This window comes from Sphaerodactylus townsendi, linkage group LG17 (genome assembly GCF_021028975.2).
Source record: "Sphaerodactylus townsendi isolate TG3544 linkage group LG17, MPM_Stown_v2.3, whole genome shotgun sequence".
Lineage (NCBI taxonomy): Eukaryota > Metazoa > Chordata > Lepidosauria > Squamata > Sphaerodactylidae > Sphaerodactylus > Sphaerodactylus townsendi.
The window spans coordinates 27,512,336-27,527,663 of record NC_059441.1 but is presented as its reverse complement, the minus strand read 5'-3'; the positions used below and the strand labels follow the sequence as shown (position 1 = coordinate 27,527,663).

The 15,328-nt window shown below is 48.8% G+C and overlaps 2 protein-coding genes across 3 annotated transcripts in view; both read left to right on the top strand.

The window, feature by feature from the left end:
• The window catches only part of CHD2 (chromodomain helicase DNA binding protein 2), a 69,312-nt gene extending 59,228 nt beyond the window's left edge, over positions 1-10,084 (top strand). The window contains exons 14-16 of one of the 2 annotated variants that reach the window (XM_048481990.1): positions 1,439-1,528; positions 5,623-5,813; positions 9,892-10,084. In XM_048481990.1, coding sequence (XP_048337947.1) covers positions 1,439-1,528; positions 5,623-5,813; positions 9,892-10,084 — 474 coding nt within the window. Of the gene's footprint in view, positions 1-1,438; positions 1,529-5,622; positions 5,814-9,891 lie in introns of those variants that run through there. The other variant, XM_048481991.1, reaches the window with a different exon arrangement.
• A 2,470-nt stretch (positions 10,085-12,554) lies between these two features.
• The window catches only part of LOC125424425 (chromodomain-helicase-DNA-binding protein 2-like), a 59,566-nt gene continuing 56,792 nt past the window's right edge, over positions 12,555-15,328 (top strand). Inside the window, exons 1-2 of the mRNA XM_048481650.1 lie at positions 12,555-12,559; positions 12,793-12,955. Of these exons, the coding sequence (XP_048337607.1) occupies positions 12,555-12,559; positions 12,793-12,955 (168 nt within the window). The remainder of the gene's footprint in view (positions 12,560-12,792; positions 12,956-15,328) is intronic.

Genomic DNA, 15,328 nt, shown 5'->3' with positions numbered 1-15,328 from the left:
CTTCCAGTTGCCTTTCCTCTAATTATGGAGAGGGGAAAGGTAGTCTGAGTCTTCTGGCTCCTGGAGTTTTGCAGGCTACATTCTTGACTGTGTTACATTCAGAAGGATTGAAACTTCCTTGCTTCCTTCGCCTTCCTCCATCCTCCACTCCTCCTCCCTCCCTCCTCCCTCGCACTCACTTCGGCTCCTTCGCCGCTCGCCATTCCTCTTTCCTTCGCTTCCTTCCTTCCTTGGCTTCCTTCGCTTCCCTTTCCTTCCTTCCTTCCTTCCTTCCTTCCTCCCTTCCTTCCTTCCTTCCTTCCTTCCTTCCTTCCTTCTTCCTTCCTTCCCTTCCCTGTTTTCCTTCCTTCCGCTGTTCTTCCTTGCTTCTTCCTCCTCCCTCCACTCGCTTTGCTTAAGCTTGTTTGCTTCCTTCCCTTGTTTGTTTGTTTAAAGAGCGAGCCCCTTGTATTCCTTGTTTGCATCCTTCCTTTGCTTCCTTCCTTCCTTGTCTTCCTTCCTCCTCCCTCCCTCCTCGGCAGCCTTGGCCTTGCTTCCTTGCTTCCTTCCTTGCTTGCTTCCTTTGCTCTTTCCTCCTCCTCCCTCCTCGCTTTGTTTGCTTGTCCCTTTGCTTGTTTTTTTGCTTGCTTCCTTCCTTCCTTCCTTCCTTTCTTCCTTTTCCTTCCTTCCTTCCTTCCTTCCTTCCTTCCTTCCTCCCTCCCTCCCTCCCTCCTTCCTTCTTCCCTCCTCCCTCCCTCCCTCCCTCCCTTCCCTCCTCCCTCCCTCCCTCCCTCCTTCCTTCCTTCCTTCCTTCCTTCCTTCCTTCCTTCCTTCCTTCCTTCCCTCCTTTCCTTCCCCCCTCCCTTCCCTCCCTCCCTCCTCCCTCCCTCCCTCCCTCCCTCCTTCCTTCCCTCCCTCCCTCCCTCCCTTCCCTCCTTCCTTCCCTCCCTTCCTTCCCTCCTTCCTTCCTTCCCTCCCTCCCTCTCCCTTCCTTCCTTCCTTCCTTCCTTCCTTCCTTCCTTCCTTCCTTCCTTCCTTCCTTCCTTCCTTCCTTCCTTCCTTCCTTCCTTCTGCAAAACACAAGGAAATATCTCTGGGGCTTTATTTTCTTAGTATTTTAATGACCACAACACCCGTTTGGGTTAGGTGATTCTGTTTCCTGGCTTTTAATGTTTTATTAATTAAAATGCTCTTACAGTGTTTTATGTTCTGCCTTGTAACTGGCCTCGGGCAAGAGGAGGCCACTAATCTGCTCCAGCGAGGTGGCAGAAAAAGTTCCAAATAGATCAATCGTATATTATTTCCACTTCTCACTCGAGAGGCACTCCATGGTTGACCATGAAAAATGTCCCAGCTGTTTCCATCCAGGCAGCTCGCAAATACTCGCGTAATGTTGTTGCCGCAGTTTCCGGCGTGCGCAACAAAAGCGTGAATCCCTTTCCTCCTCTTTCCTCCTCAGATTCGCGAGTATGAGTGGATCCACGCTCAGACCAAGCGGCTGAAGTTCAACGTTCTCATCACGACCTACGAGATTCTCCTGAAAGACAAGGTGCGTGATTGGCTGGGCACATAGCTCCCATCTCCCAGTGGGAATCCTGGGACCATCGTATCTTCGAGACCGCATCACCCCATATGTCCCTGTAAGGTCTCTTTGCTCAGTTGAGGCCAATCTATTGGTGGTCCCTGGCCCCTCGATGATGTGGCTGGCCTCCACGTGGGCCAGGGCCTTTACAGCTCTGGCCACGGCCTGGTGGAACGCTCTTCCTCCAGCTGTCCGGGCGCTGCGGGATCTCGGTGAGTTCCGCAGGGCCTGTAAGACAGAGCTGTTCCGCTGGGCCTTTGGAGGATCCAGCCGCTGATGGTGCCCCCACTCTTTTTCTTGGCCCCTTACACCCGGGCCTTCTGTCACCTAATGGGACTTGCCGTCCCTCCCCCTTGGGAGAGGATTTTGAAAATGGGGCTGTTGGATGCCACTTATACTCATATTTATTATACTTATTATATTTAGTCTTTTATTGTTTCTATCGCTGCTTTTAAAGGTTTTAGCTATTTTATGACTGTATTATGTCTATACGTTGTACACCGCCCGGGGCCCCCTGGAGATAGGGCGGTATAAAAGTCTAAAGAATGAATGAATGAATGAATGAATGAATGAATGAATGAATGAATGAATGAATGAATGAATGACGAACGAACGAACGAACGAACGAACGAACGAATGAATCTGTGACCCGAATTCCCGGCTGTGCAAAATATCAAGCTCACCTCTGACTTTCTTGTCTGTTTCTAATGGCTTTGCTGCCCATCAGTGACAGGTTGCCTGCATTTTTTGGGTCTGGCTTACACCTTTCCCTCATTTCTAGAACATGGCTGCTAAAGTAGTCCAGGAGAAGGGGGACTTTAGATGCTAAACAGGAAGTTCCCAACTAGTTAATTACATTGAGTCTCATCCAAGCAAGCTTGTCTGCTACTCTGTTTCCCCGAATATAAGACATCCCCGGAAAATAAGACGTAGTAGAGGTTTTGCTGAAGTGCACAATATAAGGCACCCCCCCGAAAGTAAGACGTAGCAAAGTTTTTGTTTAGAAGCATGCCCAACGAACAGAACACAGAAATATATGACATCCCCTGAAAAATAAGACATAGCGCATCTTTGGGAGCAAAAATTAATATAAGACACTGTCTTATTTTTGGGGAAACACGGTATGTACCCGCCTTCCCATATAAGAACATAAGAACAAGCCAGCTGGATCAGACCAGAGTCCATCTAGTCCAGCTCTCTGCTACTCGCAGTGGCCCACCAGGTGCCTTTGGGAGCTCACATGCAGGAGGTGAAAGCAATGGCCTTCTGCGGCTGTTGCTCCCGATCACCTGGTCTGTTAAGGCATTTGCAATCTGAGATCAAAGAGGATCAAGATTGGTAGCCATAGATCAACTTCTCCTCCATAAATCTGTCCAAGCCCCTTTTAAAGCTATCCAGGTTAGTGGCCATCACCCCCTCCTGTGGCGAAGCATGGTACCAGAGCACCAATCACACGTTGGCATTGAAGTGTTTCCTATTATTAGTCCTAATTCTTCCCCCCAGCATTTTCAATGGATGCCCCCTGGTTCTAGGATTGTGAGAAAGAGAGAAAAATTTCTCTCTGTCAACATTTTCTACCCCATGCATCATTTTATAGACTTCAATCATATCCCCCCTCAGACGTCTCCTCTCCAAACTAAAGAGTCCCAAATGCTGCAGCCTCTCCTCATGGGTGTGCAATGGGAAGCAGTGTTGTACTTTGGCCTTTATGAATTGAACAAACACCTTCGAGCAGGGGGGTCCAATGTGCAGCCCCGGGCCGACTCTAGCCCCTTGAAAGGGCTTAGGCCAGCAAGCCAGCTGAGGCGTTGTCTTTGCTCCCAGCCTGGCCTGGCCTGGCAAGTGGGGATACCAGTCGAGACACCCACCTCAACCTGCTCCTGATCCATCCTGGCAAGCCACCAATCGGAGCTGGGGATCCTGCCAGGTGAAATAGCTCCCCCCACCAGTGCTGACCGCCTCCCCCCATGCTGTTCTGGACTGGCCTGCTGATTTCAAGCTCACCAGCCAAGGCAGCCGCCCCACCCGCCCACTGTGGCCCGACCAAGTCACATTTATGTCATAACAAATGAGTTTGATACACCTGCCTTAGAGGTGCGTGATGTAGTGGCTAGAAGTGGTGGTTGGAATCCCCGTTTCTCCACATGAGCGGCAGACTCTTATCTGGCGAACCGGGTTTGTTTCCCCACTCCTCCACGTGAAGCCTGCTGGGTGACCTTGGGCTTGTCACAGTTCTCTCAGAACTCTCTCAGCCCCACCCACCTCACAAGGTTTCTGTTGAGGGGAGAGGAAGCGAAGGAGTTTGTTAGCTGCTTTGAGAGTCCGTATGGTTGAGAAAAGCAGGGTATAAATCCTGAGCTGTGGAGGCTTATCTGGTGAGCCAGATTTGCCTGTGCACTCCCACACACACCAGCTGGGTGACCTTGGGCTAGTCACAGTTCTTCAGAGCTCTCTCAGCCCCACCTACCTCACGGAGTATTTGTTGTTTGGGGAATGTCAGCCGCAACTCGGCTCGTAAAGTCTCCTGCGAAGTGTAGTTCCCACCAGGTTGATTTTTTAGCTGGCTGAACTTTGCAGCTGGATAAACTGAGGTAAGTGTGGGGGGGCACAGGGGGAAGGGGATGACTTTCCATCTCCGTGTGACCCACTGGCATGCGCCCGGTGAACAGCACAGCCCCTGCCCACTTGTAGCTACGCCTTTGAGTGTTCCTCAAGGGCTTTTGTTGTGTTTGGCTCTAGGCTGTACTGGGGAGCACAAGTGGAGACTCTTGCTCACATTATTCTTGACTGTCCAAGATATGTGGGCATTAGGAATTTCTCTCCCAGGCTGGCCCCAGACAAATCTGAAAGTGACTTTGACTGTTCTGTTGTGGAGCTTCTGTTAAACAACACAGATGTCATGCTCTTGGGAAAAGTAGCAAAATTTATTTTACAAGTGAAGAAGACGAAGAAGAAGAAGAATTTGGATTTATATCCCCCCTTTCTCTCCTGCAGGAGACTCAAAGGGGCTGACAATCTCCTTGCCCTTCCCCCCTCACAACAAACACTCTGTGAGGTGGGTGGGGCTCAGAGAGCTCAGAAGAGCTGTGACTAGCCCAAGGTCACCCAGCTGGCGTGTGTGGGAGTGCACAGGCTAATCTGAATTCCCCAGATAAGCCTCCACAGCTCAGGCGGCAGAGCCGGGAATCAAACCCGGTTCCTCCAGATTAGATACACGAGCTCTTAACCTCCTACGCCACTGCTGCTCCTTTGTGACAGAACTTTCTAAGTAATGTATACTGCTATATACAATCTTCCTGTCTGCGCTTTGAATGTACTCTTGATTTGTATTTCAAAAATGTCTGGCAATGCTCTAGAACAGGGGTCCCCAAACTTTTTAAACAGGGGGCCAGTTCACGCATGGCCAGAGCCCAGCCAGGGGCCGGACCAAGTGCCGCCCACGGGGGGGGGGCACCATCCATCCGCCCTCGACACGCCCCAGCCGAGCCCCCCACCCCCACGGTCCCTATCCAATCCGGCCCTGAAGCTCCGCCGCCTTTCTCTCTCCCCCCTTTGCCGCATTGGTACGGTCCCCTCCGGCCGCTTGGAATGAGCAGCGAGTTGCCCGCGCTTGAGGCTGTTTGTAAACCTGGGGGTCGGGGTGCCAAGCTCCAGGGGCCGCCTGGAGTTTGGCACCCCGATCCCCAGGGGCCTGGCTAACAGCCTCAAGCGCGGGTAATTCACTAACTCATTCCAAGCGGCCGGCTTGGACCGTATCAATTGGCTAGGGGGGGGGGAGGAGGAGAAAGGCAGCTCTGCCGCCTTTCTCTCTCCCCCCCTTGCCGCATTGGTACGGTCCCCTCCGGCCGCTTGGAATGAGCAGCGAGTCGCCCGTGCTTAATGCTGTTTGTAAACCTGGGGAAAAGGAGATAGAGAAGGGGGAGATCCGCTTCTGCCCAGCGGGCCGGATAAATGTCTTCCGGGGGCCTGATTTGGCCCCCGGGCCGTAGTTTGGGGACCCCTGCTCTAGAACCTATTTTTAAATGCCAAATAAAGGTTGTTGTTGTTGTTGTTGACTCTAGGCTGTGCTGGGGAGCATCAATTGGGCCTTCCTGGGCGTGGACGAAGCGCATCGCCTGAAGAACGACGACTCCCTTCTGTACAAGACGTTGACCGACTTCCGGTCCAATCACCGGCTGCTCATCACGGGGACGCCGCTTCAGAATTCCCTGAAGGAGCTCTGGTCTCTGCTTCATTTCATCATGCCTGAGAAGTAAGCTTCCTTGCGAGTTTGCTTTGGAGGGAGGTGGCATGCGCCCGCAATGCAGGGCTGTCGCCGAGTGGTCTCGGAGCGCAGACTGAGAAGCACAGGAAGGTCAGAAGAAACTGGGTCGTGTGTCTCCGGTGACATGAAGTCAGGGGTCTTCAGACTTCTTCGCTCTTTGCCCACCAGAGAACAGCCAGAACTGAAATTAATACAAACTGTTGTTACAGTTGGGGTGGGCACCTTAAGTTAATTGATTAGTCAAAACTTCCCCTTAAGGCTTTGGGGATTCTAAAACCTTAGGCTTGAGGGTTCTAAAACCAAACTACAACGAAACCCAATAAAACAATAAAACAGTAAAACAATTAGCTAGGAGCTAGCAGTTGCTAATTTTTTTTTAAAAAAACCTAATTGCCCTAATAAAAGGACACTGGTATCAAGCCCAGCAATAAAATTGTTAAAAATTAAAATATACTAAAGCTAAACTAAATTAAAAGCCAACAATAGCTGGAAGATAGTAGGTTTAAAAGTTTTAAAAGAAACTCAAGGAACACGGAGCCCAGTCAGATGAGTGCAGCTGGCATGTCGCCAGCATTAAGCGTGGATGATAAAACAATTTTAGATTAAAAGGGAGTGCTAGCAGATAAAAAGTGAGTGAGGTAAAAGAACTTTTTAAAACTTATCTTAAAAATGCGGAGGAGCTCATCAGGGAGCGACCGCACGGAACGGCAGCCGGAACCGGACGGACAATTCATTTAATCCACCCCAGCCTTCTGCCCTTTTAAGTCTGTGCGTGGATGTGCTCAGAAGTGTATCAGCAGAATTTCAGATGCTTGATTATGGGATGGGATTGAGGGTCTAGGCATGATATAAGGGGCTTGACTCTTGGGGTTTCATTGCCCCATAGAGCCCTCCTAACCCCAAGCAGGGATCAGTAGAGGAGTGAACCCATGAAATAATCCCAGAGTTTCTCCAGAATTCAGATTCTCTACATAACATAAGATCACCACAGGGGGCATTATGTGCTCCATTTGTGAAGGCTTTGATTGATCTGCTTGTGGCTTTTAAATCCACGTGTTTTTAATCTGTGCCTTTTCATTTTTTTAAAAAATGTGTTTTTAAATTTTTGTTTTGTTTTATTTTATTTAACCTTTAATAGGCATAGATAGATCAAGATTCGCACAGACACATTCTGCAGTCTCAAATGTAGTTCAGTAGCAAGAAAATAGTCCACATAACTTAATGGTTGACTTCAAGGGATTCAGATCACTTCAGATTCAGATCACTTCAGCAGTGGCGTAGGAGGTTAAGAGCTGGTGTATCTAATCTGGGGGAACCGGGGTTGATTCCCAGCTCTGCCGCCTGAGCTGTGGAGGCTTATCTGGGGAATTCAGATTAGCCTGTGCACTCCCACACACGCCAGCTGGGTGACCTTGGGCTAGTCACAGCTTCTGGGAGCTCTCTCAGCCCCACCTACCTCACAGGGTGTTTGTTGTGAGGGGGAAGGGCAAGGAGATTGTAAGCCCCTTTGAGTCTCCTGCAGAAGAGAAAGGGGGGGATATAAATCCAAACTCTTCTTCTTCTTCTTCTTCTTAAAAGAAATAGCCAGAGCAAATGACAGTAAATACCCCTACGCAGCAATGTAAAAATACAATCTAATATAAAATTGCAATATAAATAGATCTGTTTAGCAAGTCAAAAGCAAAATAATACAACAATAGGTATCCTACCATGCCTAAATATTAGACAGTGCGTATCAGTTAGATTGGAGAAGATACCTATCTTTTATAAGAAGTTCTACATTTGTTTTATGTATCGTATTTGATATTTAAATTTTTGTTATTAACGTGAATGTTTTTGACTCGGTAATGGACTTCGGGTTTTTTACATTCTTACGATCTGTGTTGTTAGCTGCCTTGCATCTAATTTTTGTTTTATTTTATTTAACCTTTAATAGGCATAGATAGATCAAGATTCACACAGACACATTCTGCAGTCTCAAATGTAGTTCAGTAGCAAGAAAATAGTCCACATAACTTGATGGTTGACTTCAAGGAATTCAGATCACTTCAGATTTTTAAAAAAAGAAATAGCCAGAGTAGATGACAGTAAATACCTTTACACAGCAATGTGAAAATACAATCTAATATAAAATTACAATATAAATAGATCTGTTTAGCAAGTTAAAAGCAAAATAATACAACAACAGGCATCCGACCATGCCTAAATATTAGACAGTGTGTATCAGTTAGATTGGAGAAGATACCTATCTTTTATAAGAAGTTCTACATTTGTTTTATGTATCATATTTGATATTTAAATTTTTGTTATTAACGTGAATGTTTTTGTCTCGGTAACGGACTTTGGTTTTTTTACATTCTTACAATCTGTGTTGTCAGCTGCCTTGCATCTAAGGCCCCTTCCGCACACGCAAAAGAATGCGTTTTCAAACCACTTTCACAACTGTTTGCAAGTGGATTTTGCTATTCCGCACAGCTTTAAGGAGCACTGAAAGCAGTTTGAAAGTGCATTATTCTGCATGTGCGGAATGAGCCTATGAGCCAAAGGCGGGTTATAAACATTTTAAATAAAGAAACCTAGTCATGGGTGTGTGTGAACAGCGGATGCATAGATGGGATAGTTTGTGGTGCCAGCATGAGCGCCAGTATAGTGAAAACAGTAGTTATATGCCAGGGGTCTGCAGCCTGCGGCTCTCCAGATGTTCACGGACTACAATTCCCATCAGCCCCGCCAGCATGGCCAATTTGCAAAAGACATATTTTTCTTGCTAGATGCCAACAAAATAGCATATAGCAGCGGTATGAAGAGCCACAGGCTCTGGAGAGCCGCAGACTTCAGACCCTTGCTGTATACTGTTTTGTTGGCATCTAGCAAGAAAAATATGTCTTTTGCAAATGAGAGGCAAGACAGCTTCAAAACGATTCAGTGAAATTTGCTGAGAAATTTGCTTTTTGCTGCAGAGGCAATATAGTGACAATAAAACACAGCAGAAGAGTCGCCCTGGCATAGTGGTTAAGACAGAGGTGTCCAACTCTGGTGCGTCAGGTGTTCATGGACTACAGTTCCCATCAGCCCCTGTCATGCCAGCAGGGGCTAATGGGAATTGTAGTTCGTGAACATCTGAAGCGTCAGAGATGGACACCCCTGGGTGAAGAGTAGCCGACTCTAATCTGGAGAATTGGTTTTTGATTCTCCACTCCTCCCCATGAGGTCTGCTGGGTGATCTTGGCCTAAGACACAGTTCTTTCAGAACTCTCTCAGCCCCACCTGCCTCCCAAGGTGTCTGCTGTGGGGAGAGGGAGGGAGGGAATTTGTAAGCCACTTTGAAACACCTTGCGATAGAGAAAAGCGAGGCATGAAAGCAACTCTTTCGGACGGACTTTGGCTCCCCATCTCTGCCACTTCCTAGTTTTTTCCACGAGATGGTAGCACAGACATTTTTTTCTAAAATGAGCTGTGGAGGCTTATCTGGGGAATTCAGATTAGCCTGCGCACTCCCACACACGCCAGCTGGGTGACCTTGGGCTAGTCACAGCTCTACGGAGCTCTCTCAGCCCCACCTACCTCACAGGGTGTTTGTTGTGAGGGGGGAAGAGCAAGGAGATTGTAAGCCCCTTTGAGTCTCCTACAGGAGAGAAAGGGGGGATATAAATCCAAACTCTTCTTCTTCTTCTTCTTCTTCTTCTTCTTCTTCTTCTTCTTCTTCAATAATTCCCACAGACATGCCAACTATCAGCTATATAATTTTTGTTCCCCAAAACTCATTCTGGAATATAAAAAATTTGGATTCGTTACTTTATTTCATTTACATCCAGTGTTTATCCCCCGTGTAGACCTAAAGCAGCTAACAGTCATCTCCTCTGAGGTAACCCTGTGAGGTAGGTTAGGCTGAGAGTGTGTGACTGACCCAAGATCACCCAGCAAGCTTCTGTGGCAGAGTCGGGATTCGAACCCAGGTCCCCCGGATCCTAGTCCAACACTAGCCACTGCACCACACTGGATATGGGGCGTATTCCATCTATTGTTTAATTCTGGACCCTTCCCCGTATCTTGTTTTGGCTTTCAGGTTTGAGTTCTGGGAAGATTTTGAAGATGACCACGGGAAAGGGCGTGAAAACGGCTACCAGAGCCTCCACAAAGTCCTGGAACCGTTCCTTCTGCGCAGAGTGAAGAAAGACGTCGAGAAATCCCTCCCTGCCAAAGTGGAGCAGATCCTTCGTGTGGAGATGTCCGCCCTGCAGAAGCAGTATTATAAGTAGGTGCTTGAAATGATTGACAGCAAAAGTAGCTGTTCCCAGAGTTTGTGCTGCCGGAGAATAGCTCATTTGAATTAAAACTCATTTAAGGTGCCTGTGAGCCCCAGTCGTTCCCCAAAGGAGGCTGCCTGCTGCTTCTCTGTATGATTTGCCACGGTAGCCCGTCGTCAGCCTCCATCTCTGCATTTGGTGTAATTGGAGCATACTGTCAGAAGTTTTACTTAACCTCCAGAAAGGCTGCCTGTCTTTGCATTATTATTTTGGAAAAACAACAAACCTAGATTGTGGGTTTGTTTCTTTCCAGTCTGGAACAGTACCTAGATCAATGACTCATGCTGAAATACATGGGTTGGCTCCTCTGAGAGAAGTCTGGAGTGGAAGGAAAAATCCTCTTACTTTTAATTAACTGAATGAATGAATGAATGAATGAAAGAAAGAAAGAAAGAAAGAAAGAAAGAAAGAAACTTGCTCCCTTTTTGAGCTGAAGGCATAGTTTCACAGTATACAAATACAAATAACCTTTATTGGCATAGATCAGTGATGGCGAACCTATGGCACGGGTGCCAGAGGTGGCACTCAGAGCCCTCTTTGTGGGCACGCACAGAGTTAATCATGAGGGGGGGAAATCGCTCCCCCCCACACACATCTAGGCTGGCCTGGGCCGCTGGGCTCAATTATTAGCATTAAACCTAACACCTAGTTTTGGGGAAGCAGTGTAGGCAACCCTGTTAAGCGCTGTTAGACCCCACTGATTTTCATGTAAAGAACTAAAATGCGATTCCTTTACCTGGGAGTAAGCTTGGTTGCTGGCAATGTGGCTTGCTTCTGAGTGAACCCTCCTAGGTTCGTGATTCACCCATTGGAAGAGTTGCACGGTTGCTTCAAAGCCAAACCAACAACTACCAACAAGCTTACTCCCGAGTAACGCACGCCTCAGAGCCAACCATTTTTTTCTAAACTACTGTATATACTGGCATATAAGACTACTTTTGAACCCTGGGAAATCATCTGTAAAGTCTGGGGTCTTCTTATACGCCAGGTACTGAGTGGGTGGTACTGAGCAGGTGGTACTCTATATTTTAACTGGAAAAGTGGGGGGGTCGTCTTATACCCCCAGTCGTCTTATATGCCGGTATATACGGTAAAACCTCAGTATTCAGGTTAAATTGCCATGTTGGCACTTTGCGATAAATATGTGGGTTTTGTGTTGCAATTTGGGCACTCGGTCTCAAAAAGGTTCACCATCACTGGCATAGATGTATAATTTAAAATTAAAAGGCATTTAAAGCTTTACAAAAAGGCTGGGATAGAGTGCCAGTACTAAAAACTTGGCCACATCCTGTGTTCTTCTTGGACAGCAGACATTTAGGAGGAACCGAATCTTGTCCATTTCAGTGTTCAAAAAATCAGGATTAAAGTGGGGTTTGAGGAAAACTCTTTTTTAAAGTTTCACAGTATATTACTTCTGTCCCACTTGTGTACTGGCCCCATACAGGCCCCGAGAACATGTCGGAGCGCTGATCTATCAGTGCGCATCTCCATTCCTCTGATTGGCAGAGGTTCTCATGCAACGGGCCTTTCGCATCGTCCACTGCCCGATCCATTTAACTGGAGATCTCTTTGGGAAAACACTGTTCCTAGTGGTGTGGCCTGTATAATTTTAGGGTGCCTTTTGTGTCCGGGATGGTCCAATGCTCCCTTCCATGCTCCCTTCCTGCTCCAAAGTCCATGCTGTTGAGTCACAGCAAAGTCATGGTAACCCTGTCCATGAGATGTGCAGAGGTGGTTTGCCATTGCTTGCCTCTGCGTATCCATCCTGGATTTTCTTGGTTGTCTCCCATTAATCACTAACCATGACTGACCCTGCTTAGCTTCCAAGAGATGATGTAATCAGGCTACCATGGGTCATCCAGGTCAAGGCAAGAGATGGACAGAGGTGGTTTGCCATTGTCTGCCTCTGCAAAGCAACCTAGGTCTCCCTTGGTGGTCTCCCATCCAAGCACGGCTGCTCCTGCTTAGCTTCCAAGAGATGTTGTAATCAGGCTACCATGGGTCATCCAGGTCAAGGCAAGAGATGGACAGAGGTGGTTTGCCATTGTCTGCCTCTGCAAAGCAACCTAGGACTCCCTTGGTGGTCTCCCACCCAAGCACGGCTGATCCTGCTTAGCTTCCAAGAGATGATGTAATCAGGCTACCATGGGTCATCCAGGTCAAGGCAAGAGATGGACAGAGGTGGTTTGCCATTGCCTGCCTCTGCAAAGCAACCTAGGTCTCCCTTGGTGGTCTCCCATCCAAGCGCGGCTGATCCTGCTTAGCTTCCAAGAGATGATGTAATCAGACTACCGTGGGTCATCCAGGTCAAGGCAAGAGGTGGACAGAGGTGGTTTGCCATTGCCTGCCTCTGCAAAGCAACCTAGGTCTCCCTTGGTGGTCTCCCATCCAAGCTCGGTTGATCCTGCTTAGCTTCCAAGAGATGATGTAATCAGGCTACCATGGGTCATCCAGGTCAAGGCAAGAGATGGACAGAGGTGGTTTGCCACTTCCTACCTCTGTGTAGCAATCCTGGCCTTCCTTGGTGGTCTTCCATCCAAACATGTCTGGCCCTGCTCAGCTCACAAACTTTGACAAGCTCGGGCTAAGCTGGGCTCTCGAGATTGCTTCCATTCCCCCCCAAAGGTCCTGACTTCCAGCTGTTCTTGTTTTGCCTGCAGGTGGATTCTGACCCGCAATTACAAAGCCCTTTCGAAGGGGTCCCGGGGCAGCACTTCTGGTTTCCTGAACATTGTGATGGAGCTGAAGAAGTGTTGTAATCACTGCTACCTCATCAAGTCGCCCGAGGAAAACGAGCAGGAGAATAGCCAGGAGATTCTGTTGGTGGGTAGCTTGGGGGGAGGACTATGATTTCATGTGAGCATGAAGCAGGGGCGGAGCGAGGGGGAACTGCGCCCGGGGCACATGCGTACCCTGCCTCGGCACCCCTTGCCCTAGAACGCCCCGACCCCCCCCCCCGACCTGGCGCGCGCCTGGGGTGTTGCCCCCTGTTGGCGCTACGCCACTGGCATGAAGGGGTGGGAAACTGTTCTACCTCACACAGGCAACATAGCTGGGCATTGGTTCTGTGTGGAATGTGCACGGCAGAGGGGACCCATATTCACAAGTGTTGCAAACCCCAAGTCAATTTCAATGTCTTCTTGTGGGCCCCATTGAATCCAGCGAAGCGGTAGTTTTAGGGAAGGAATTCTTCAGCTCTGCGGAACTTACTGCAACTGGTTTTCAGATGGCAGTGACCTCCTGCTAGACTGATTCGTGGAGGAGAATCCCGGCAAACACTATTAGCTTTGCTGAGCGCCCGAGGCTGAGGACAAAAGCATGCTTCTGCTTGTGGAATTCCTGGAGGCATCTGTTTGGCTGCTGTTGGAAAGAGAATAGAAGGGCCTTTGGTTTTGATCCAGAAGGTCATTGGTCAGCATGTGCAGTGGCGTCGCACCCATAGGATAGGGGGGCAATGCCCCAGGCGTGGTGGGGGCGTTCCAGGGCGCAGCAGAGGTGCAGGGTGCGCGCGTGCCATGGGCGCAGTTTCTCCTTGCTCTGCGTCTGAGCATGTGCCACTAGATTATTCGGGGTGGGGGCATTTGTCCCAGGGGTGGTTTTATTTAAACCTCAGTGCATTTTGCAGACCTGCCTCTTATGGCTGTCATGGCTTTAAACCTTAAACTCCTTGGGTTTTATCAAGGCCTATAAATGGACGAGTTAGTAAGAACTCCCATGATTGTCTGACTAGAAGAAGAAGAAGAAGAAGAAGAAGAAGAAGAAGAAGAGTTTGGATTTATACCCCCGCTTTCTCTCCTGCAGGAGACTCAAAGAGGCTGACAATCTCCTTGCCCTTCCCCCCTCACAACAGACACCCTGTGAGGTGGGTGGGGCTGAGAGAGCTCTGAGAAGCTGTGACTAGCCCAAGGTCACCCAGCTGGCGTGTGTGGGAGTGTGGGAGTGTACAGGCTAATCTGAATTCCCCAGATAAGCCTCCACAACTCAGGCGGCAGAGCTGGGAATCAAACCCGGTTCCTCCAGATTAGATACACGAGCTCTTAACCTCCTACGCCACTGCTGCTCCTTTTTAATTATTTATTTTACAAATCTCACCCCCTGTCCTGCCTTTCTGCCCTCGAAAAGGCCGCCAAAGCGGCTAACAAATTAAACCCCACGCGGTCAAACCACATTTTAAAACCATTAAAACTGGCCCCAAACCTGCCTTTAAAACAAATTAAAAGCAAATCTAAAAATACATACAAAACAATAGTTGGAATCATTAGAGCAGGGAGCAGGAATGCATATGCCAAGGGCAACAGAAAAGTCTTCATGCCAAACGAATCAGGAAGAAGGGTTGAGCGTGTCAAGAGCAAAAAAAAAACTTCACCAGCTATCAGAAGATAGCAAATCGAAGGGGTCGGATGAGTGCCCTTAGGGCGAGGGTGCCAAAGAAGAGAAGGCCGTGTGCTAGATTCTCAGGCACCTGATCTCAGAAGGTAGGGGCTGCAGAGGTGACTGTTATTTCTCTGCAGTGTTCGTTTCAGCCTAAGGAGCAGCAGTGGCGTAGCGGTTAAGAACAGGTGCATTCTAATCTGGAGGAACCGGGTTTGATTCCCCGCTCTGCCGCCTGAGCTGTGGAGGCTTATCTGGGGAATTCAGATTAGCCTGTACACTCCCACACACGCCAGCTGGGTGACCTTGGGCTAGTCACAGTTCTTCGGAGCTCTCTCAGCCCCACCCACCTCACAGGGTGTTTGTTGTGAGGGGGGAAGGGAAAGGAGTTTGTAAGCCTCTTTGAGTCTCCTACAAGAGAGAAAGGGGGGATATAAATCCAACTCTTCTTTTGCTCCTCTTCTTTTAAGATACCCGAGAGGGAATAAGAGGCGTTCCCTCATTCTTTTGCTCATTTCAGGAAGGGTGAATGAGAAGAACTGGGGGATGGGAGGAGTGGAGTGTACTTAGAAGCAGTGGTGGGAATAACCATTGCAGTGGTGTAGCTGCCACAGGGACATCTGGGAACAAACACCCCGGGCGACCCCGCGGGAGTCACGTTCACGGGGAGCAAAATTATCCCCCACGCTTCCGGGAAGGAGGAGGGGCGTGGCTGGGCCTCGGCCAGCGCGCATTGTGCCAAGGCAAAGCCCAGGACGTCCTTCCCCCTGGGTGAGTGGAGCCTGGGTAAGTGGAGCACACAGCGGGCAGGCCGTCGGGGGTGGG